Source organism: Thamnophis elegans, chromosome 11, assembly GCF_009769535.1.
Source record: "Thamnophis elegans isolate rThaEle1 chromosome 11, rThaEle1.pri, whole genome shotgun sequence".
Taxonomy (NCBI): domain Eukaryota; kingdom Metazoa; phylum Chordata; class Lepidosauria; order Squamata; family Colubridae; genus Thamnophis; species Thamnophis elegans.
In genome coordinates, this window is record NC_045551.1 from 68,206,322 (window position 1) to 68,227,813 (window position 21,492).

Below are 21,492 nucleotides of genomic sequence, written 5' to 3' on the forward strand. Positions count from 1 at the left end.
TGGCCACATGATCACGGGGACATATTCAGACAGCGCTGGCTCTTCAGCTTTGAAACAGATGAGCACTGCCCCCTAGAGTCGGGAACGACTAGCACATATGTACGAGGGGAACCTTTACTGCTTTAAAAAATAATAATAATAATAATAATAATAATAATAATAATAATAATAATACGTGTTTCTCATTGCAGACCCAGGAAACCTAAACTTCTATATGGTATCTATCTATCAGGAAACAGACTTTTTATTAGCCTAATCAATTTGATTAAAAGACAGGCGCTTTCACGCCTTTTAATAAAATGGGTTACTGTCTGAAAAAGTACTACCAAACTCCTCCTGATTTACTGATAAAAATAATGGCATGGGAACGACACATGGCAATAAATTTTAACAGGAATCAAAAATATTTTATTTCTATCCAGCTTTCCTCTTGAATCAAAGCACCGTGTGGATCCTGAAGCAGAATGCCAAATAAAGCCCAAGAGGTAAGCGAAAAAATATTTTAATTTGTCAGAATCCTTCTTTGGAATCCAACCCGTCTAAATATTTTAAGTATGTGACCAGCATTCTGGACGCCACTGTTTTGAGCTGAATTTGTGACTGGCAAATGGTGGAGTGGTACCATCAAAACAAGTTTGCATTCATGTAAATCTTCAAGGTTTCTCACCCAGATTTTTCACTAACCCTTTCAGAAAATATTAAGAAATACTGTGGGTTTTCTAAGAAATAAAAACATTATAAAATGTGTGGGGGGTTGGTTTTTTTACTATTGTTACTGTCCCTGTTCCTTATATGGAGAAGCTCTAATAGTAAATAAAAACCAAAAACACATTTCTTAGTATTTTTTAATTATTCTAGTGCTATAAAACTTATACAATGCATTCTATTGTTGGTATACATGGTGTTTATACAGTGTAAGTTAAAGATTATCAACACTAATCCTTAGGCCATTAAGAGAGGGAAGGGGAAGGAAGGGACAGGAAAGGAAGGATGATTGAGATAGAAGGAAGGGAAGGAAGGAAGAAAAGTTGAGGAAGGGAAATCAATGCTAAGTAAAATTTAAATGTTAATGAGCTTAAGATTTTACAAATACTTCGGTGCAACTTGCAGCTGTTATTTTAATGTTATGTTTAGATTCTGGATACTTTTTTAAAAAAAAATAATGAGGTAAGGAGAAAAGAAAGCAATTCATCTAAATCCGTGTTTTTTCCAAACTCTGCGACTTTAAGATGCGTGGGTTTCCACTCCCAGAAATCCCCAGCCAGCATGGTGGCTAGGAGAATCCTGGGAGTTGAAGTCCACGCCTCTTAAAAGTCCCCAAGTTTGAAAAACATGGATTTGGAATGATTAAAAAGTAGGGAGTGGTTTTTGATTCTTAATACAGCTGCCTTTATGGTAGGCTTATCTGTACAAAATTGCGTATTTGTGGGCTTGTCTGTTAAAGTTAGGCTTGGTAGACTGTGTGGTAGCCTTGAAAAAGTTATAAAAGTTATATATTGGCGTGAATGACTGGAGACATGAGAAAGTTCAAGGAGAATCTGATTTATAGAGGAATTCTTTCTTTGCCTCTGTCCTTTACTTGGTCACAACGAAACCCCCACCTTAGAAAAAGCCTAAACACGTCATTCGAGCCAGAGGAGGTATTCGGCCAGTTCGGACCAGTTTGGGCAAACTGGTAGCGGAAATTTTGAGTAGTTCAGAGAACGGACAAATACCACCTCTGGTTGGGCCCACCCAGAGGTGCATTCCTACCGGTTCGGACTGGTTCGGCCGAAGTAACTCAGCCAGCCATGCCCCCAAACCGGTTCTATCAGCAGTGCTCTAGACGCCACCATTTTTTATCCTACTGCACATACGCGCATAGCGTACATCAAGCACGTGCACGCCCGAAGCGCATTCCTGAGCAAAGCGGCAATAGAAGCGGGAACGCACCCCTGGACCCACCCTCCCGCCCCTGTCGTTCCCTGTCCTGTAGTCCTTTGTTTTTTAGCTCACCTGATTCGTGTGAAAGAGCAGATTGCCACACTTCAGCGGAGCTAAACAACATCTTAGCTCACCGGCGCTGACACCGATGGCAGTCTCTGAGTGCTGAGTGCACACGCGAAGCACTCTCTCATAGAACCGCTAGGAAAAGATTTGGAATCCCACCACTGATTCCAGCCTCTAAGACGATGGGGTTTGGGGAATAATGGAACTCCAACTTGGATTCTGACACCCTTTTGACGCCATCAAGTGCCTGACCATGTTCTACGGATGTGTCATATCAATTACTAGGATGCCGTCATCAATCTTCAGTCCCTCAGAGATCTTGGCAAGCAACTGAGCTTTGAGTGGCCAATGGTGGCCTATGAACTGGGATTCACCAGGGCTGAAATTAGCCAGATCCATGCCCTCACCCCAGAGAAGAGGAGGCAGGCTCAGAAGATGCTCGAACACTGGTAAGATAATCCTGACAAAGTACAAAACAAATCCAAAGTTGGAGCAGAGTTCTTTTCAGGTGGGGAGGGGGAGTAGAATGTCTAAACTCCCAGTTTGCAGGCCGGATAACTCCTGCGGTGACCAGGTCCACACCTGGTCTAGTGAAGGGGCAGCATCAGACTGTCTTAATATAAGGCACCTGGCAGTTGGAACAGAGTTCTTTTCAGGTGGGGAGGGGGAGTAGTGTCTAACTCCTTAGCATCAGAGCATGTTAATGTAATACTGTATAAGAAATACTAATGATCGGATGGTCAATTTGAAAAATCCTTTGTTAACGAGCACCTAGAAGCTAAGAGGAACATATGTGCCAAATTTCAAGTTTGTAGATTTTACGGTTCTGGAGATTTCATGACGAATGTATGGTATTTGCCATAGGTAGGTAGGTAGGTAGGTAGGTAGGTAGGTAGGTAGGTAGATGATAGGTAGGTAGATAGATAGATAGATAGATAGATAGATAGATAGATAGATAGATAGATAGATATAGATAGCTGTAGATAGATAGATAGATAGATAGATAGATAGATAGATAGATAGAGATAGCTGTAGATATAGATAGATAGATAGATAGATAGATAGATAGATAGATAGATAGATAGATAGATAGATAGATAGATATGATAGATAGATAATAGAGATATATATAAATAGATAGATAGATAGATAGATAGATATAGCTGTAGATTAGATAGATAGAGATAGATGATAGATAGATAGATAGATAGATAGATAGATAGATAGATAGATAGATAGAGAGATAGATATAGATAGATAATAGAGATATAGATATAGAGATATAGAGATATAGAGATATAGAGAGATAGATAGATAGATAGATAGATAGATAGATAGATAGATAGATAGATAGATAGATAGATAGATAGATACATGATAGAAGATGAGAACTTGAAATGGCAAAAGGCCCAAAGACTTGATGAGAAGAACAAGTCTTCAAACATTTGAATGATTGGGCGTGTGCTTCCTTCTGCAAATTATTCTGAACCTGTTTTCCACCCCTATCCAGGTACGAACGATCGTGGGACAAACCGAACAAGACAAAAATGCTTCAAGAGGCTTTGGAAAAATCCGGAAGGCAGGATTTGGCCGAGAAGCTCCGTTGCCTTCACTGGGGCCACCAGAAGTTGAGCGATAAGGTGGAGCTGCCCTCAGCGTTCCCCTTCCTCATCACCGTGTATAAGACGACGAACAACAAGGAGCGGCTCAAGAAAATTAACCAGCTTACTCATAAGTAAATCCAGAGGCTCCCAATCCTCACAGCAAGAGTCGAGCCGGGCTCAGCAGGACTCTTTAAAAAAAAAAAAAGAAGTTAAGAATAGGAAAGAGTAAACATGAACAAGATTGCAACGGGAAAAAAATCCGTTTTCTACGCCATTGTCCGGACTTTTCGGTACAATCCACTACGGTTTGATTTCTCAAATTTTAAAATTTGAATGCAGGAGGCCTGAAATGATTTTGAAAAAACAACAGCGAAGTAATCTATCTATCTATCTATCTATCTATCTATCTATCTATCTATCTATCTATCTATCTATCTATCTATCTCCCCCCCCCTCTCTCTCCCTCCCTCGCTCCCTCCCTCTCTCTCTCTCTGTCTGTGTGTGTGTGTTCCAGCATAACTCTGGAACGCCTTGAGCATCAACAGTCTTCCTAAACTATTGATTTTGTTCTTATTTCACTTGTTGGTAAATCTATTTGTCCTCTTTGATAAACCAGTCGGAACTAAACACAAATGAAATTGCTTCTTTGTGAAGTTGGGTGCACATTTTGCTTTGATTTGATTTGATTTGATTAAACTTGTATGCTGCCCTATTCCCCGAGGGGACTCAGGGCGGCTAACAAACCAAATAGGGAAAAGGGGGAGTACAAAAAACAAAGAAGACAAAACAAATACAGAAAACAATTTAAAAACACATCAACAGCCGCAACAATTCGAGTGGGGCTGGGAACACATCAGCCCCAGGCCTGCTGGAACAGCCAGGTTTTAACGGCTTTGCGGAAAGCTTGAAGGGTGGTGAGGGTCAGAATCTCCACGGAGAATCTCCACGGAGAGCCACATAGAGCAGAGGGCAGGGGTGGGGGAGCAGATTATTTGAAAAATGCTCGCAAAATCAGAGGCCGTGTTAACCAGATATGAAATTAAACAAAGAGATTAGCGTTTCTTAGATAGTTCTCTTTAATTTTTTTACCAACACAAGAAACCTTTTTTTTTTAAAAAAAAAAAGTTCGCTCCATCAGTTCAGGAGCCTGCCGACAGAGATTTCAAATTATTTTCCAACTGTTCAGCCAGAAGTTTCATCTGTGAAGCCTCCAACAGGCTGCTGATTAAATCATCCAGATGTTCCTTGCCGTTTAAAAATCCCTACCAAAAAAAAAGCAAACATTTGAAGGAGTTACTGTGGATGGAGACAGTCAAAGTAAGCTTTCTTTATCTGGACAGATATGGACAGCACTACACTCCAAAAATATAGTTGCTAAGAGGGCTATGAAATGATTCCGAAGTACTTCAGATCTTACGTTGTACGTCTGTTATTAAGTATGCAATTAATTCTTTTTTCTAATTTCTCGTTAGAAGAATTGAGATGTTTACAGTGGCCTTCCATTTTCTGTGAAGTTACAAGTCCTCTCCCCTCCAAACCCAAGACCTGATGGGGTGGGAAGAATGATTTGCATTTATATATTTTTTGTGCTGCTAGAACATTAACTGGCCACTAGAAGGCAGACAACAGCTGCAAAAATCAGTCATTGGCTGCCTCCTGGTGGTCAATTCTTAGCATAACACTTCAGCTCACAAGATAATACTTTTCTGTTATTCACAGAGTAGCCTTCTTTATTTTCAGGCTTCTGCACTTTAGAGTCAAAATAACTAGAAGACCTCCAAGGTCCTTTCCAACATTGTTATTCTGGTTATCAGTGGCTCGTGCAAATATCTGCCAGTGGAATTAACAATTCTGGGTTGGAGGGCGGGTCTTGACGTCGCAACGACACAACATGAAATCTTGGGGCTCCAGGATTGCCGTCGATATCTCTGTTCCTGGACGGTCCTTTTGGACCTAAACTGTTCTGAAGGAACAGTGATAGAAAAGAGCATGTCCTGCTGATCTCAGGGGCATCGCAAAGCCCCTGATTGATCCAGGAGAAAGCTCTTTTTGCCAGCTACAAGAGAAGCAGCCAAAACGGCTGCAGAAGGTTGGGACAAGCCTCTGAAGCAGAAGCAGTACAGGAGTGCATCGATATGGTGAGAATTTTTTTTTATTATTAGAGAATGGAAAACCCAAAAGAATTGGAATTTAAAATAAAATTGAAGACAGAAGAAAATAAGCGGCGAATTAACGCTGGTTTAAGACTATCGTTTTATCTTTTCTACCTTAACTTTGTTTTTGTTTTTTTATGGATGGACTTTTTACAAATGCCTCTTACTTTTAAACTGGACTGGTCCCTTTTTTTCCTTCTTCCTCTATACTTTTTCCATTTTTTTGTACTCATGGATTAAAAGCTTCTCGTAAGGCTTGGATGGAGCATAATTTTTTTAAATTTTTTTTTACCCCTCTCGGAATTTGGTATTTACAGAGAGAGGCAGAAACAGATGGAAAAGAGGTGTTCCTTTGAATGAAAGAGAAAGCTTTGATTTGAAAAACTCCACTGAACTTGTTTGAAACCTAAAAAGCCTCCGATGTTCTGGCAGTGTTTATAACCTGGAAAATGGCACAAGGTGAGACGAAAAGGCACTAACTTTGCAAAGAATTTTCTTAGAAATTCAAAAAGTTTTAATAATTACAGAGAGACTTGAAATTATAGATCAAAATATAGAAAGTACGGGGACAGTGATGAAGTTTGAGGACAGAGCTGAAAAAATAACAGAGACATATGAAAGTGATAAGAAAATTGTTGACACTGACAGCAAACTGAGAGTGGAGGGAAATGACAAGTGTGAAATACGGAAAGGAGAAATCAATGAACCAGAATTTTAGTCCAGATGTCAGAAAATAGATGAAGAAAGGAGAAAAAATTTGGCAGAAATAATGAGAGTAATCTCGGCAGAAGCACTAATGATAACAAAAGTTAAGCTGATAAAAGGAGCTGATAGAAGGTTTCGAATCCTTATAAGACATGCAATGAACAAGTTCTTAGGAGAAGTTCACATAAGACTTATCAAGAAAACACTTAGAATACAGACTTTACAAATGGCAAGAGATATTGGACTACACTATTTCTGGAAGGATACAGGATGATGAAATGAAATGTCACAATACATTTTAGTTAAATGTAGTTAAATTTTGAGTGCTATGTGCAACATAATAATAGCTATAGTCAAATAAATGATTAATAATGATAACAAAGCATTTATATATACTAGATTGGTAATATGAAATTTTATATAATACTGTAAGTGAGGATTATGGAGATGATATTGAAAAGCCTTTTTATAAAAGATAAACAATTTTATATAGAATAGAATATAAAGATGTAATACCATTGGATGATTTCAGGATGATGTAATAAAATGTCATAATGTAAATTTTCTTTAACTTTAATGTGCCTTATGTTGAAAGGATGTAATAATAGCTAGGCTTAATGGATGTTTAATAATTATAACAATTTGTATACATGTATATTAGATTGATGATACTAATAATGGAGGAAAAACATGGAATTGAAAATTATTAGAGAATGTTATCAATGCTAAAATAATAGAATGGCTTAGAATAGGAGGAAACATAATAACAATGTATATAAAGCTATCTTGATTGTCGATAGGTGAATTTTGTTAAAATTCAATTGATGTCTATGGAAAGGACCTTGTAACCAATCAACACACTGTGTGTAGTTGAAGAGACTTTTATGTTATATGTGTTGTGTGTGACAGGCCTGCAATTATATTCCTTTTAGAATTTTGGTCTGCCGCACTTTCTCTTATTTCATTATGCTGTTTCATTAGTATAGTTGATGGGAGGGGGGAATAGAAAGGAGTAGGATTGTGGAATGTGTTATTTTCATTCTTTACTAGAAGCCAAGGTCATCTTTTGTCTCTGCACTTTTACACCTGACCAGAAACAGCTGGGTGGAGACGCCAGCGTGGAAGAAGAAGATTGAACCATGTGATGGATTGTGGATGTGAGGACAAGATCATGAACTTTTAACTGGGTGGGATTCTGATGTCATTTCCAGAATTGGGATTAACACAGATGTGCTAAGATGTCTGATTTATTAAATTGGAACTTTAAGGATCGTTTCGCCTTGGACTCTGATTTAATTCTACATGATACTTGGAATGCTGACAGTGTGTTTGTGTTTTGTCTGAAAATAAAAATTTTATTTAAAAAAAAAACAATTCTGGGTTAAATTAAGGCCATGTTTAAAAGCACCCACCAAATCCGAAAAAAAGGGGTGATATATTTACATTTAACCCTTTGGTACATAATCACTGCACCTCGGAGGAACCACAGCTGCTCCTGGTTTCCGGGGAAAAATTCTGCCCACCTATTTTTGAATAAATACCTTGATATCGCGGACCTCATAGGAAATCCTATGGTCAGTCACCCGATCTTGGTTGAAGTTGTACGTGCGTATCCTCTCCGATTGGGATCTTGACCCTAACTGGGAAAAGAGGACAGAGGTAGTCCTCGACTTACGACCATAACTGAGCCCAAAACCCCGGCTGCTAAGTGAGACAGTTGTTAACAGACAATTATTAGATGACTCTTTTTATGTAACGTGTTCCACCACGCGCTTTGCAACTTTTAATTTCTCGTAAGAAACCTTAATATTTCAGCACACGGTTGCAAGGAATCCCAATCTGGAATGGTTTTTCATCTGTCTTGTGACAAGGAAAAAGAACACACAAACCAGTTTGGGCATTTGCTATTGTGACTCGGAAATGGGACAGGATCAGGAATGCACAGCCCAGTCCTTGGGTGCGTTGTGGCCCACCAGGGGCCAGTGGAGCTGACAACAGATGTGGACAGTGAGGAGGTTGGGGAGGAACGTGGGCCAGTCCTGGAGTCTGGAAAGGCTCTGACAAGGGCTCTGTGTCGGAGGCAGAGAGGGGCCCAGGGCCGTCCAACAGTTATCAGCTGCCTTCGGAGTCAGACATCAGTGAGGCAGAAGAACAGCTGGAGCCTGTTCCCAGTGTGCGGATGCGCAGAGTTGCCAGACGAAGGGAACAGCTAAAGAACTGGGGTTGACTTGGGAGGAAGGCCACAGGTGGACAGTGAATGGCCCCTCCCAGAGGAAATAAAAGAGGAGCGAAAGGGGAGTGGAGTTTGCAGGAGACAATTACTTCGCTTCATTGGTTCGTGACTCTCCGAGACTCCTGGCCAAGTTCTGCAGAGATCGGCCTGGCAGCTCTCCAAGCCAGATAAGGTCTGTGACTGTAAATCCTCCCTTGAAAGACTTGGCCGGCTGTGAATGAGCAGAATTCACAGTCAATTAATGAAAGGGGTTTTTTGTTGGGACAAGGAGTTTGCTTCATGCTCTCGGGAAGCCTTGATCACAACAGGGTGTGCTTCTTGTTTGGACATTCTCACAAGACTGATACGGGCCGTACAAAGTCATGTACTCTCCGAAGGAAGGCTCTCTTTATCTCCCACTTCTATGGAGTCAAATGAGTCTCTTCATCTGAGCGTGGGCACTGATGGCGTTACCTAGTTTGGTAGGGAGACGTCTGCAAGAGAACTACCAAGCTCAGAGAGTACCATCACATTCCTCCTTATCCTCCTCCTCCACTCTGCAAACCTCACTCCCTTTTAGCACTGATCGCCAGGCCTGCATTTATATTCCTTTTAGAATTTTGGCCTGCCACACTTTCTCTTATTTCATTATGCTGTTTCTTTAAGTATAGTCAATGGGAGGTGGGAATAGACAGGAGTGAGATTGTGGAGTGTATTGTTTTCATTCTTTACTAGAAGCCAAGGTCATCCTTTGTCTCCGGGCTTTCACAGCTGACCGGAATCAGCTGGGTGTGGATGCCAGCGTGGAAGAAGAAGATTGGACCATGTGATGGATTGTGGTTGTGGGGGACAAGATCATGAACTTTTAACTGGGTGGGATTCTGATGTCATTTCCAGTATTGGGATTTCATAACGCAGATGTGCCTAAGATGTCTGTCTTATTAAATTGGAACAAAAAGGATCGTTTTGCCTTGGACTCTGATTTAATTCTGCATGACACTTGGAACGCTGACACTGATGATGTTACCTAGTTGGGTTGTGAAACGTCTGCAACTAAGCCACTCAGCTCGGAGACCCCCCCAAGGACTCCATGGTTCAATCTTGAGCTACAAATACTCCCTTTTATGACGTCTTAATCCCTCACACTGATTGAGAGCCATCCTGTTGGATCTTACCTGCAGCTTCCTCGTACTCTGCTGTTCGTTTATGTCCTTCACGACAGTCTGGAGGTAGAGTTTCTCTTTCAGTGTCTGCAATGCCGTTTCCTTATTCGCGAGCTGAGATCGGTCCTGCTGGCATTCAACGATGATCCCTCCGGAGAGAAGAGAAGGATACGGTAAGACACCCATAAAGACGGAATATCGGTGGAGTTATACAAATATAACAAAATAATATTGGAAGAGCTAGGAATGGAAATGTTTAACGAAGTTTTAGGAAAAGCCAAGATGCCCGAATCATGGACAGAATTGAATTGAATTGAATTTATTATATTTCTATGCCGCCCTTTTCCCAGAAGGGACTCAGGGCGGCTCACAACCCAAGTCGGGGGGGGGGGGGGATACAAATAGGGAAAAAAAGACATGGACAAACAATACCACAATTTAAAAACAATCAACAGCCACACCATTCGAGCGGGGACAAGAACTCATCAGCCCCAGGCCTGTCGGAACAGCCAGGTTTTAAGGGCTTTGCGGAAAGCCTGGAGGGTGGTGAGGGTCTGAATCTCCACGGGGAGCTCGTTCCAAAGGGCCGGAGCAGCCACAGAGAAGGCCCTCCTCCGGGTGGTCGCCAATCAGCATTGGCCAGTGGATGGAATTCGGAGGAGGCCTAATCTGTGGGATCTAATCGGTCTGTTGGAGGTAATTGGAGGTAATTGGCAGCAGGCGGTCTCTCAAGCAATAATATCACTCAGAAGCAATAATATCACTAATCCCAAAAGAAGAAACCAGCCTACAAGAAGTTCAAAATTACAGGCCAATTCCATTACTAAACTCCGATTATAAAATATTTGCAGCAATTATGGCACTAGGAATTAAACAGGTTTTAAATGAACGAATACATCCAGACCAAAATGAATTTTTACCCCACAGACACATTAAAAGTAATACGAGAGTCATCCTAGACATAATAGAGTATTACGAGGCGCATCCAGAAAAACAAATGGTACTGGTTTTCCTCGATGCACAAAAAGCATTTGACAATGTAATCTGGAAATTTATAATACTATTGGATGAGATTAAATTCGGAGAAAAATTTATAAAATGATAGAAGGATTGTATAACAGCCAAAGTTCTGATGAATGGAGATCTAATAGAGAAGATTGAAATAAAAAAAGGAGTCAGACAGGGACGCCCCCTCTCTCCTTTGCTGTTTATATTAACTTTGGAAACTTTAATAAATGAAATTCGGAAGGACCAGGGAATAAAAGGTCTAAGACTCAAAAATGAAGAATATAAGGTTTCATTTTATTTATATGCCGCCCTATTCCCAGCAGGACTCAAGACCCAAGGCTATGCCAATGACTTAGTATTTGTTCTAGAGGATCCATTAGAATCCAGCCTGAAATTAATTCAAAAATTAGAAGAATATGGCGAAGTGGCAGGACTAAAGATCAATAGAGAGAAAACAAAAATGATAACCAAGAACATGACAAAAAAGCAAGAAGAGGAACTGGAAATTGCAACCAGGATGAAAATAACTAAGAAAGTGAAATACTTGGGGATCTGGGTGTCGGCAAAACGTTCCACAATTAAAGACGATAATTATAATAAATTAGTGATGCAAATAAAGAAAGATTTAGAAAATTGGAAAAATATTCAGTTATCACTCATGGGACATATAGCGACAATTAAAATGAATATTTTACCAAGAATCTTATTCCTGTTGTAAGCCGCACCTATTAATCCAGGTAAAAAATTATTTCAAGAATTAAACAAAATAACTGCTAGGTTCATTTGGCAGGGATGAAAAGCGAGGATTAAACTAAAGTCAATGCAAGACAGCAAGGAGAGGGGAGGCTTAGCATTACCAAATTGGGATTTATACCCATCAGCAGTAACAATAACATGGGTGAAGGATTGAAGGATTGACCTTAGAAGGGCATGATTTGCAAGGAGGCTGGCATACGTTCCTATGGGATGATAAAAATAAAACGCACAAATACTTTCAAAATCATTTAATCAGAAGAGCGTTATTGCAAAAATGGCTCAAAATAAATAAAAAAATCCACTATGTGAAAATCCTGAATTGGCTATCACCGACAGAAAGGATGACTCTCCCAAATTTTATAGATTTGAACAAAATGCTAAAATACAGAGACTTAATTGATAGCCAGGGAAATTTAAAAACAATTGAAGAATTGGCAGAACAGAACATGAAAGTTGACCGGCTAACTTACCTCCAAATCAAAACTAAATACAATAATGATACTAAATTATATGACATCGAAACAGAACCACACGAATTGGATAAAATTATTCAAAGCCCAGATAGAAAGATGATAGGGAGAATATATAAATTCCTCCTGAAGTATGAAATGGAAGAGGAAATTGCGAAAGAACAAATGATAAGCCAAAGTTCTGCGCCCATTTTATCATTTGTTCTTTCACAAGGAGGAGGAGGAGGAGGAGGAGTGGGAGTGAGGGTCAGTATCAGGGCAACCTGAGAGCTCCAAGGGGGGGGAAGAGGGAATGGAGCTGGCAGAGAGAGAGAGAGCGACAAAGGCGGATTCTGGGCCATCTGTCAGCCCTCAAATGGAGAGTCAAGAGCCCCCAGGTCTGGAGGTGGCTGATGAGGAAGAGGAGGAACAGCTGGTCCAGTGCCTGATGTGAGGATGCACAGAAGGCAGAGAGGAGAGGAGAGCAGTGGAAATCTATGGGCTGGTCCTTGGGACAGAAGAGCCACCGCTGCTAGTGAAGCCCCACCCTAGCTCTGGGAATAAAAGGCAGGGGGTGGAGATGAATAGATGTGGCAGAGGAGAGGAGAGCAGTGGAAATCTATGGGCCGGTCCTTGGGCCGGGAGAGCCACCGCTGCTAGCGAAGCCCCACCCAAGCTCTGGGGACCAAAGGCAGGGGGCGGAGATGAATAGGTGGGGCAGACAACTTCTCATCTCCTGGATGGACAGCCTTGTTAGCCTGCAATGAGAGAGAAACTTTTTCCCGGGGCTCCTATTAAAGAAAGCATTGCTTCAACTACAGAGGGTTGGACGTATTTGGGGGGCTGGGTCAGAACAAGCGAATCTTGAGGTCTAAGAGGAAGAAAAGGTCACCTATTACAGTATTAGAAGCTGGAACATTGATATTAGATTAATATTTACACATATTTACATGAATAAGGAAGTGATGATTAAAAAGCAAAATGGCGCCGTACCTGTAGGGAGGTGTACAACTCGAACAGCGCTGTCTGTTTTGTTGACGTGCTGTCCCCCGGCGCCCTTGGCTCGAAATGTGTCAATCCGTAAATCGCTGGGGTTGATTTTTATCTCTACCTGGAGAAAGAGGAGTCCCAGGTGTCATTTTATGGGGAGCAGGATGGATGGATGGATAGGAGAGAGGGAGGGAGGGAGGGAGGGAGGAAGGACAAGAGATGAGACAAGACAAGACAGTAAGACAGATACAGAAAAGGAGAGATGGGAGAAAAAGAGGAAGGAAGGATAAAGGAAGGGAGGGGAAAAGAAGTTCCATGGTATACATGGAATTCCTCCTACTAAAAGATGGAAACATTTGAAGCATCTTGCAAGACGGAATCACATCTATGGAAATAATTGATTTGCTGCTAACTTACATGTGACATTCAATAAGAGAGAGTGAGAGAGAGAGAGACAGACAGACAGACAAAGAAAGAAAGAAAAATAGAGAAAGAGTAATAGACAGAAAGAAAAAGAAACAGAGAGACAGAGAGACAAAGGGACAAAAAGAGATAGACAGATAGAAAAAGAGAGAGAGAGACAGATACAAAGACAAAGAGAGACAGAGAGAGAGAGAAGGATAAAGAGAGACAGAGAGAGAGAAACGTAGAGATAGACAGAGATAAAGTCAGAGAGAGAGAGAGACAGAGAGAGAAAGACAGATAGAAAAAGAGAGATATAGGTAGAAATACAAAGAGAGACACTCAGATAGAGAGACAGCGATAGGCAGAAAGATGGAGAGAAAGATATAGACAGAGATAAAGTCAGAGAGAGAGAGAGAGAAAGACACACACACAGAGACAGAGATAGACAGAAAGATAAAGAGACACAGAGAGAGAGAGAGAGAGAGAAACGTAGAGATAGACAGAGATAAAGTCAGAGAGAGAGACAGAGACAGAGAGAGAAAGACAGATAGAAAAAGAGAGATATAGATAGAAATACAAAGAGACACACAGACAGACCGATAGACAGAAAGATAAAGAGAGAGAGAAAGATATAGACAGAGATAAAGTCAGAGAGAGAGACACACACACAGAGAGAGACAGAGACAGAAAGATAAAGAGACAGAGAGAGAGAGAAAGAGAGAGATCAGAGAGAGAGAGAGAGAATTGTAGAGATAGACAGAGATAAAGTCAGAGAGAGAGAGAGACAGATAGAATGAGATATAGATAGAAATACAAAGAGAGACACACAGACAGACCGATAGACAGAAAGATAAAGAGAGAGAGAGAAAGATTTAGACAGAGATAAAGTCAGAGAGAGAGAAAGACACACAGAGAGACAGAGATAGACAGAAATATAAAGAGACACACAGAAAGAAAGCTAGAGATAGATAGATGGAGGGAGGGAGGGAGGGAGGGAGAGGGAGAGAGAGAATGAAAAGCTGTGAGGAAACTTCTACCTTCTCGGACAGAGGGAGGACGATGACCGTCATGGTCCCGGTGTGCATTCTCTGCATTCTGGAAGACAAGCCGCTCTGGGGGATCCGTTGCACCCGGTGTGTCCCTCCTTCAAACTTCAAGCGTTGGTAGGCGTGGCTTCCCAAGACTCGGGCCGCTGCGTGGTGGAGCCCCCCTTAAAAAAAGCAGAACCTGTTCATTGGGGGGAGGGAGTGGGGTGGGGGACCCCATGGAGATATCCGGGCGAGGGGCTTCTCCTACCTATCTCAGCTCGGCAGTACTTGGTGACTTCAAACGTCCAGCCTTTGTATTCTGCGTAATTCTGGTACATGTCGAAGATTTCTCTCGTGAACTGCTGGCAAATGTCGCCTGAAACATAAAATCCGCTGAAATCTCAGCATGAACAATATTTTTTATAAAGAATTTGCAAGCACGACGAAGGACAAGGCCGTCCTCAACTGTTCAAAGTAACAACAGCACTGAAAAGAGAGACTTATGACCGTGTTTCAAAGTTACGACGGTTGCAGCATCCCCACACTCCAGAGTTACAACCATTGCCGCATTCCCACGGTCCAGAGTTTCGACCATTGCCGCATTCCCACGGTCCAGAGTTACGACCATTGCCGCATTCCCACGGTCCAGAGTTACGACCATTGCAGCTTTCCCACGGTCCAGAGTTACGACCATTGCCACATTCCCACGGTCCAGAGTTACGACCATTGCCACATTCCCACGGTCCAGAGTTACGACCATTGCAGCATTCCCACGGTCCAGAGTTACGACCATTGCCACATTCCCACGGTCCAGAGTTACGACCATTGCAGCATTCCCACGGTCCAGAGTTACGACCATTGCAGCATCCCTACGGTCCAGAGTTACGACCATTGCCACATTCCCACGGTCCAGAGTTACGACCGTGCAGCTTTCCCACGGTCCAGTGTTATGACCATTGCAGCATCCCGCAATCAAATTTAGGACGCTTCCCAACCGACTCCTATTTATGACGGTGGCAGTGTCCCAGGGCTTGTGACCATCTGACCAGCGAAGCCAAAGGGGAAGCCGGTTCCATTTAACAACCACATCGCTAACTTGATTCACGTAACCACGGTGGACAAGCAAGGTCGTAAAACGGGGCAAAACTCCCTTCCCTTCGCTTAGCAACTGAAATTTTGGGACTCTCTGGTGGTCGTACGTCGAGGACCACACTAAAAAGAAAAACTGAGGAACGCAACAAAAATAAATCAATTCCACAAAGCCAGGAACTCAAACTATGGTATTTTGAAATTATGACATTTTTGCTCACCGCCTGTCGTCCTGCCGGATGTGACTTCTAAAAGGACACTGTTTTCGTCGTATTTGTCCCTCGGCATTATCTTCTCACACAGCTGAAGAAAGGGGAAAAAAAACAAAACATCGGTTGACAAATAACCTTATACGCCCATTTCGACGGTGTTATTGGATCTTAAGAGTTCCTTTTGTAATTGAGAGTAGTCCTCGACTTATGACCGCAAGGGAACCCAAAGCTTTCTGTTGCTAAACGAGACATTTGCTGAGTGAGCTTCGCCCCATTTTACGATCTTGATTGCCACAGTTACTAAGTGAATTGCGGCAAGTTGTTAAGTTTTGTCGCACGGTCGTTAAGGGAATCGGGCGTCCCCGTGGATTCTGTTCCTCAGCAGGTCACAAAAAGGAGATCACGTGACTCCGGAACACTGCAACAGTCCCAAGTACATGCCAGTTGCCAAGTTTCTGTATTTTGATGGCATCACCATGGGGGGACCACAATGATCAGAGCTGAAGAAGCTTCTTGGATGAGAAGCAAAACGTCTTCAAGGGAAATCAAGAAAGTCCAGTTGCCTCTTGAAAAAAGCACCTTTGGGACAACCAGGGACTGGATGATGGAGGATCTCCATGGACATTCCTCTGAAAATGTTTTGCTTCTCATCCAAGTAGCCTCTTCAAAGGAGGAGGAGGAGGAGGAGGAGGAGGAGGAGGAGGAGGAGGAGGAGGAGGAGGAGAAGAAGAAGAAGAAGAAGAAGAAGAAGAAGAAGAAGAAGAAGAAGAAGAAGAAGAAGAAGACACCTGTGAAGCAGAACTGAAGAAGCTTCTTGGATTTGCTTCTCATCCAAGTAGCCTCTTCAAAGGAGGAGGAGGAGGAGGAGGAGGAGGAGGAGGAGGAGGAGGAGGAGGAGGAGGAGGAGGAGAAGAAGAAGAAGAAGAAGAAGAAGAAGAAGACGACACCTGTGAAGCAGAACTGAAGGAGCTTCTTGGATTTGCTTCTCATCCAAGTAGCCTCTTCAAAGGAGGAGGAGGAGGAGGAGGAGGAGGAGGAGGAGGAGGAGAAGAAGAAGAAGAAGAAGAAGAAGAAGAAGACACCTGTGAAGCAGAACTGAAGAAGCTTCTTGGATTTGCTTCTCATCCAAGTAGCCTCTTGAAAGGAGGAGGAGGAGGAGGAGGAGGAGGAGGAGGAGGAGGAGGAGGAGGAGGAGGAGGAGGAGGAGGAGAAGAAGAAGAAGAAGAAGAAGAAGAAGAAGAAGAAGAAGAAGAAGAAGAAGAAGAAGAAGAAGAAGACACCTGTGAAGCAGAACTGAAGAAGCTTCTTGGATTTGCTTCTCATCCAAGTAGCCTCTTCAAAGGAGGAGGAGGAGGAGGAGGAGGAGGAGGAGGAGGAGGAGGAGAAGAAGAAGAAGACACCTGTGAAGCAGAACTGAAGAAGCTTCTTGGATTTGCTTCTCATCCAAGTAGCCTCTTCAAAGGAAGAGGAGGAGGAGGAGGAGGAGGGGAAGAAGAAGAGGAGGAGGAAGAAGAAGAAGAAATAGTAGTAGTAGTAGAAGGAGGAAGAGAAGGAGAGGAAGAGGGAGGAAGAAGGAGGAAGAGGAGAAGGAGAAGGAGAAGGAGAAGGAGGAGAAGAGGAAGAGGAAGAGGAAGAGGAAGAGGAAGAGGAAGAGGAGGAGGAAGAAGAAGAAGAAGAAGAAGAAGAAGAAGAAGAAGAAGAAGAAGAAGAAGAAGAAGAAGAAGAAGAAGAAGAAGAAGAAGAAGAAGAAGAAACAAACCACCTCTGGGACAACCCTGACCAGGATGACTAAGAATCTCCATAGACAAAACTCTTCATAAACACAGAACACAACAGCTGGATGCAGCTGGCTTCTGCTCACCTCCAGGTAGAGAGCTCTCATCTTCTGCCTCATGCCTTCCTTCTCCTCTGTAGCAAGTTCTAGCAGAGGTTTCTCTTCTGACTGAGTTAGCTCTGTAATAAAACAGCAGAACCACAGAAGTTGAAAAGAGATGAGTAAGTTACACCAGACGTCTGAAAATCAGGTATGGGTGACGCTTCCCTCAGATGTGACGGAAACAAAGACATCGTGACGTTCCACAAAAGGAGGAACCAAAAAAAAAAAAGGCAGTCCTCAACTTATAACAGTTCACGTAAGCTTCGAAACATAGTGGTGTCGCTTTCACTTTTAATGCTTCTCAGCTTGCCAATGAACTATGGGGGGGCGGGAAGGAATAGCAATAGCAGTCAGACTTATATACCACTTCATAGGGCTTTCAGCCCTCTCTAAGCAGTTTACAGAGTCAGCATATTGCCCCCAACAACAATCCGGGTCCTCATTTCACCCACCTCGGAAGGATGGAAGGCTGAGTCAACCTTGAGCCAGTGAGATTTGAACCGCCGAACTGCAGAACTGCAGTCAGCTGAAGTGGCCTGCAGTACTGCAGCCTAACCACTGCGCCACCTCGGCTCTTAAGGAAGATGGAATTGGAGTGTGGGTTTTAAACCTCAGGCGGTGAGAACCAAGGTCCCTTCAGCAGGGGTTCGCCACACTTCCAAGACCTCTTCTCAGAACAATATGGTGAAATTTAATTGGACAAGGAGCAGGAGGGAGGGAGGATTCTACGCTTTAATTATACGGAATTGCGCGGGAATTAGCCGGAGCTGGTTTTGCTTTCATGCTGTCCCGAAATGACGTACTTCATAAAGTTTAGCATTAAGGGACCGTCAGTCGGAACCTTGACAATTTGTTCAAAGTTACAGAGGCACCAAAAAAAGAGTGACTTAGGAGCGTTTTTCACACTTACGACCAGGGCCGGATTTAGATGAAAAGAGGCCCTAGGCTATTCCACTTATGAGGCCCTTTCACCTCCCATTTTTAAGTTTGTAAATTACATGAGAGACAATAAAATACATCATTACTGTGATATAAATCAATAGATATCAATATATATATAGCTGGCCTCCCGACGGAGGGCGGCTCTGCTCTGCGGCAAAGGCAGTGAGGTCAGCCGCCTCCCCTGCTGCGCTCAGCTGCCCGGCTCGGCCCCCTCGCCCTCACCTGCCTGGCCGCTGGTGGGCTCCGCGTCGACGGGGCAGCTACTGGGAGCGGCCGCGCCTCTCGCCCGACCGCCGGTACCGGGAACGTAGGCGGGCTCCCCAACTGCCGCGGCGCTGGAACGATCTTAACCAATACATTTTTATGTTTGTTTATTAGTCCTATGCATAGAATTTCTCCTTATTTTCGGTTCAGTGTTTTAGTGTTCACTGTTTTTAGAATAGTGTAATTGTAATTTTGCTAACAATTTGAATGTAGGCCCCTCTTGATCTTGAGGCCCTAGGCTGAAGCCTAGTTAGCCTATAGGAAAATCCGGCCCTGCTTACGACCATTGCAGCATTCCCGAGATCAAAATTCAGATGCTTGGCACCTGACTCATAATTATGACGATGGCAGTGTCCCGGGGTCATGCCCTTCGCGGCCTTCCAACGAGCGAATTCCATGGGAAAGCAAGATTCGCTGAACCATCGTGTTACTAACTTACCCACTGCAGTGATTCACTTAGCAACTTCGGCGAGAAAGGTCGTAAAATGGTTGCAAAACTCACTTAACAAATGTCTCGCTTGACAACAGAATTCTCTAGCTCCATCGTGGTCGTAAGTCAAGGACTACCTGGGAAACATACCTGTACACATCTTCTCCAGTTCCCGGATTTGCTTTTCAGCTTCTTGTATTTGTTGAAACGTCTCCACAAAGGGTGATAATTCAGCCCGTCGTAAGCTGAGGTCCTTTTCCTTAAATTCGTTCACTGAGCAGGTGCTGAGCAACGCGTCGATCCTTTCGTATTCTTCCTTCAACGTCTGTAAGTAGGCCTCTAGGGGCCCGCTGTCCCAAAGCGTTCCCAACGCCCTGGAGCTGGTATGGAAGGTCCTCGCAGATGTGACGGTCCTGCACTTACAGCTGTGCGGAAGGGTTTCCAGCTCCGTCCAAAGAGGGATTTTTTTAGCAAGGGATGGACGGAGGCAACTCCGGTGGTACTTGAAGCATTGGTGAGAGAGAAATCTAAAAATGGGGCTTGTCTGGTGAGGTGGCATCTTGGGTGGAACCTTCTGGAATATACAAATAAAACCTTAGTATTTTTCATTCAGTTCTTTCCATAGCGTCTGTCTGTCTAATGATCTATCCATCCATCCATCCATCTTCTCTATCATCTGTCTGTTTGTCTATCCACCCATTTATCTTCTCTCATGTATTATATATCTTCTATCATCCATCCATCCATCCATCCATCTTCTCTATCATCTGTCTGTCTGTCTATCCACCCATTTATCTTCTCTCATCTATTATCTATCTTCTATCATCCATCCATCCATCCATCATCTGTCTGCTTGTCTACCTACCCATCTATTTTCTCTTATCATCTATCTGTTCTCCAGCTGGAGAATTCTGGGAGTTGAAGTCCACAAGTCTTAAAGTTGCCAAGTTTGGGAACCACTGCTCTAAGGAAAAGGGCTCCTGGCCAAAAGGGCCAAGAAAAACCCAGAACAAAAGATTAAGGAAGCTTTATACATTTTCACTAAAGGAGAAGGCGGGACAAGGTGAAATAATGAGAAGTATCCTCTAATAAACATTTTAGCAATAATTCTACAATTGGTTCTATTGGTCTGTAGCTGTCCCATTCCTAAACCTTGGCTAATGAATGCCCCAGGAGTTCTCTAATACAGTGTTTCCCAACCTTGGCAACTTGAAGATGTCCGGACTTCAACTCCCAGAATTCCCCAGCCAGCATTCGCTGGCTGGGGAATTCTGGGAGTTGAAGTCCGGACATCTTCAAGTTGCCAAGGTTGGGAAACACTGCTCTAATAGACACTTCATTTGCTGCAAGCCATCCCTAAGTTTTAGCTGAGGTCTGCAAGTTGTCTAATCCTTGTTACTGTTATCAACTAACTACCCATAATTGCTACAAGCTTTACACATGCATATTTCCTGTTGATAAGCGTTCTTTGTCCTTGTGAGACAGACGGACCCACACACCCCAATTACAGCCTTCCTGATTTACTTTCAAGTGAGTGCTTTATTTTAGCAGCCAGCCCATCACCATCTCTCACCTTGAAGGAAAGAAGACATCAGGTAGCAAATGCCGGCTTGAAGAAGAAGGAAGCTGCCGAAAGACCAAGCAAGGAAGTGGGGGGAAACTACAGTTCCCAGCAGCCCTTTCGTTCAGAACTACAACTCCCACAAGGCTAGTGGGAGATGCTTAACCTCTGCCATGCCACGACACTCTTAAGCCAGCAAAAGCAGTATGAGTTTAGAAAGTGGAGAGGAATTTCCCACGTTATTTTCTTTTTGGGGTTCAGCATTTTTGCAATTTAGCTTTGTCCTCTCCCTTAAATCTCCATCCCTGCATCTCAAATTTAGACAGACAGACAGACAGACAGACAGATAGATGTAGGTAGGTAGGTAGGTAGGTAGGTAGGTAGGTAGGTAGGTAGGTAGGTAGGTAGGTAGGTAGATAGATAGATAGATAGATAGATAGATAGATAGATAGATAGATAGATAGATAGATAGATAGATAGATAGATAGATAGATATAGACAGCTATAGATAGATATAGATAGATAGATAGATAGATAGATAGATAGATAGATAGATAGATATAGATAGCTATAGATATAGATAGATAGATATAGATAGCTACAGATATAGATAGATAGATAGATAGATAGATAGATAGATAGATAGAGACAGCTAT

At 42.8% G+C, this 21,492-nt stretch overlaps 2 protein-coding genes across 4 annotated transcripts; one reads left to right on the forward strand and one right to left on the reverse strand.

Annotated features, from left to right (window-relative positions):
• Positions 1 to 410: 410 nt before the first annotated feature.
• Positions 411 to 4,032, forward strand: LOC116515017 (p53-induced death domain-containing protein 1-like). Its single transcript, XM_032226894.1, has 3 exons — positions 411 to 485; positions 2,275 to 2,438; positions 3,500 to 4,032. Exons 1-3 carry the CDS (start codon positions 465 to 467, stop codon positions 3,726 to 3,728), a joined length of 414 nt encoding a protein of 137 aa, XP_032082785.1. The 5' UTR covers positions 411 to 464; the 3' UTR covers positions 3,729 to 4,032.
• Positions 4,033 to 4,651: 619 nt separating this feature from the next.
• On the reverse strand, positions 4,652 to 20,934 carry MTRF1 (mitochondrial translation release factor 1). 3 transcript variants are annotated; one of them, XM_032226991.1, is made up of 10 exons: positions 20,849 to 20,934; positions 19,426 to 19,846; positions 17,625 to 17,716; positions 15,773 to 15,854; positions 14,731 to 14,838; positions 14,472 to 14,644; positions 13,033 to 13,150; positions 9,839 to 9,975; positions 7,993 to 8,091; positions 4,652 to 4,855 (listed from the first exon to the last, which is right to left on the reverse strand). In XM_032226991.1, the coding sequence occupies exons 2-10, from the start codon at positions 19,832 to 19,834 to the stop codon at positions 4,733 to 4,735; spliced, it is 1,341 nt and encodes a 446-aa protein (XP_032082882.1). In that variant the 5' UTR covers positions 19,835 to 19,846; positions 20,849 to 20,934; the 3' UTR covers positions 4,652 to 4,732. The 3 variants fall into 3 exon arrangements, with proteins under 3 accessions (XP_032082882.1, XP_032082881.1, XP_032082883.1); XM_032226990.1 differs by having other exon boundaries at positions 19,426 to 19,849; XM_032226992.1 differs by having other exon boundaries at positions 4,769 to 4,855; positions 7,993 to 8,087; positions 19,426 to 19,849.
• Between the last annotated feature and the right edge of the window lie 558 nt (positions 20,935 to 21,492).

Bases quoted from the DNA above. Each gene is read 5' to 3' on its own strand.
- MTRF1 (XM_032226991.1), bottom strand. From the start codon at position 19,834: ATGCCACCTCACCAGACAAGCCCCATTTTTAGATTTCTCTCTCACCAA. The intron at 14,839-15,772 runs GTGAGCAAAAAT...TTTATGTTTCAG, and splicing joins ATCCGGCAGGACGACAGGCG to GCGACATTTGCCAGCAGTTC. The intron at 13,151-14,471 runs GTAGAAGTTTCC...CTCTTTCTCCAG, and splicing joins TCCTCCCTCTGTCCGAGAAG to GTAGAGATAAAAATCAACCC.
- LOC116515017 (XM_032226894.1), top strand. From the start codon at position 465: ATGCCAAATAAAGCCCAAGAG. The intron at 486-2,274 runs GTAAGCGAAAAA...ATCAATTACTAG, and splicing joins TGCCAAATAAAGCCCAAGAG to GATGCCGTCATCAATCTTCA. The intron at 2,439-3,499 runs GTAAGATAATCC...ACCCCTATCCAG, and splicing joins CAGAAGATGCTCGAACACTG to GTACGAACGATCGTGGGACA.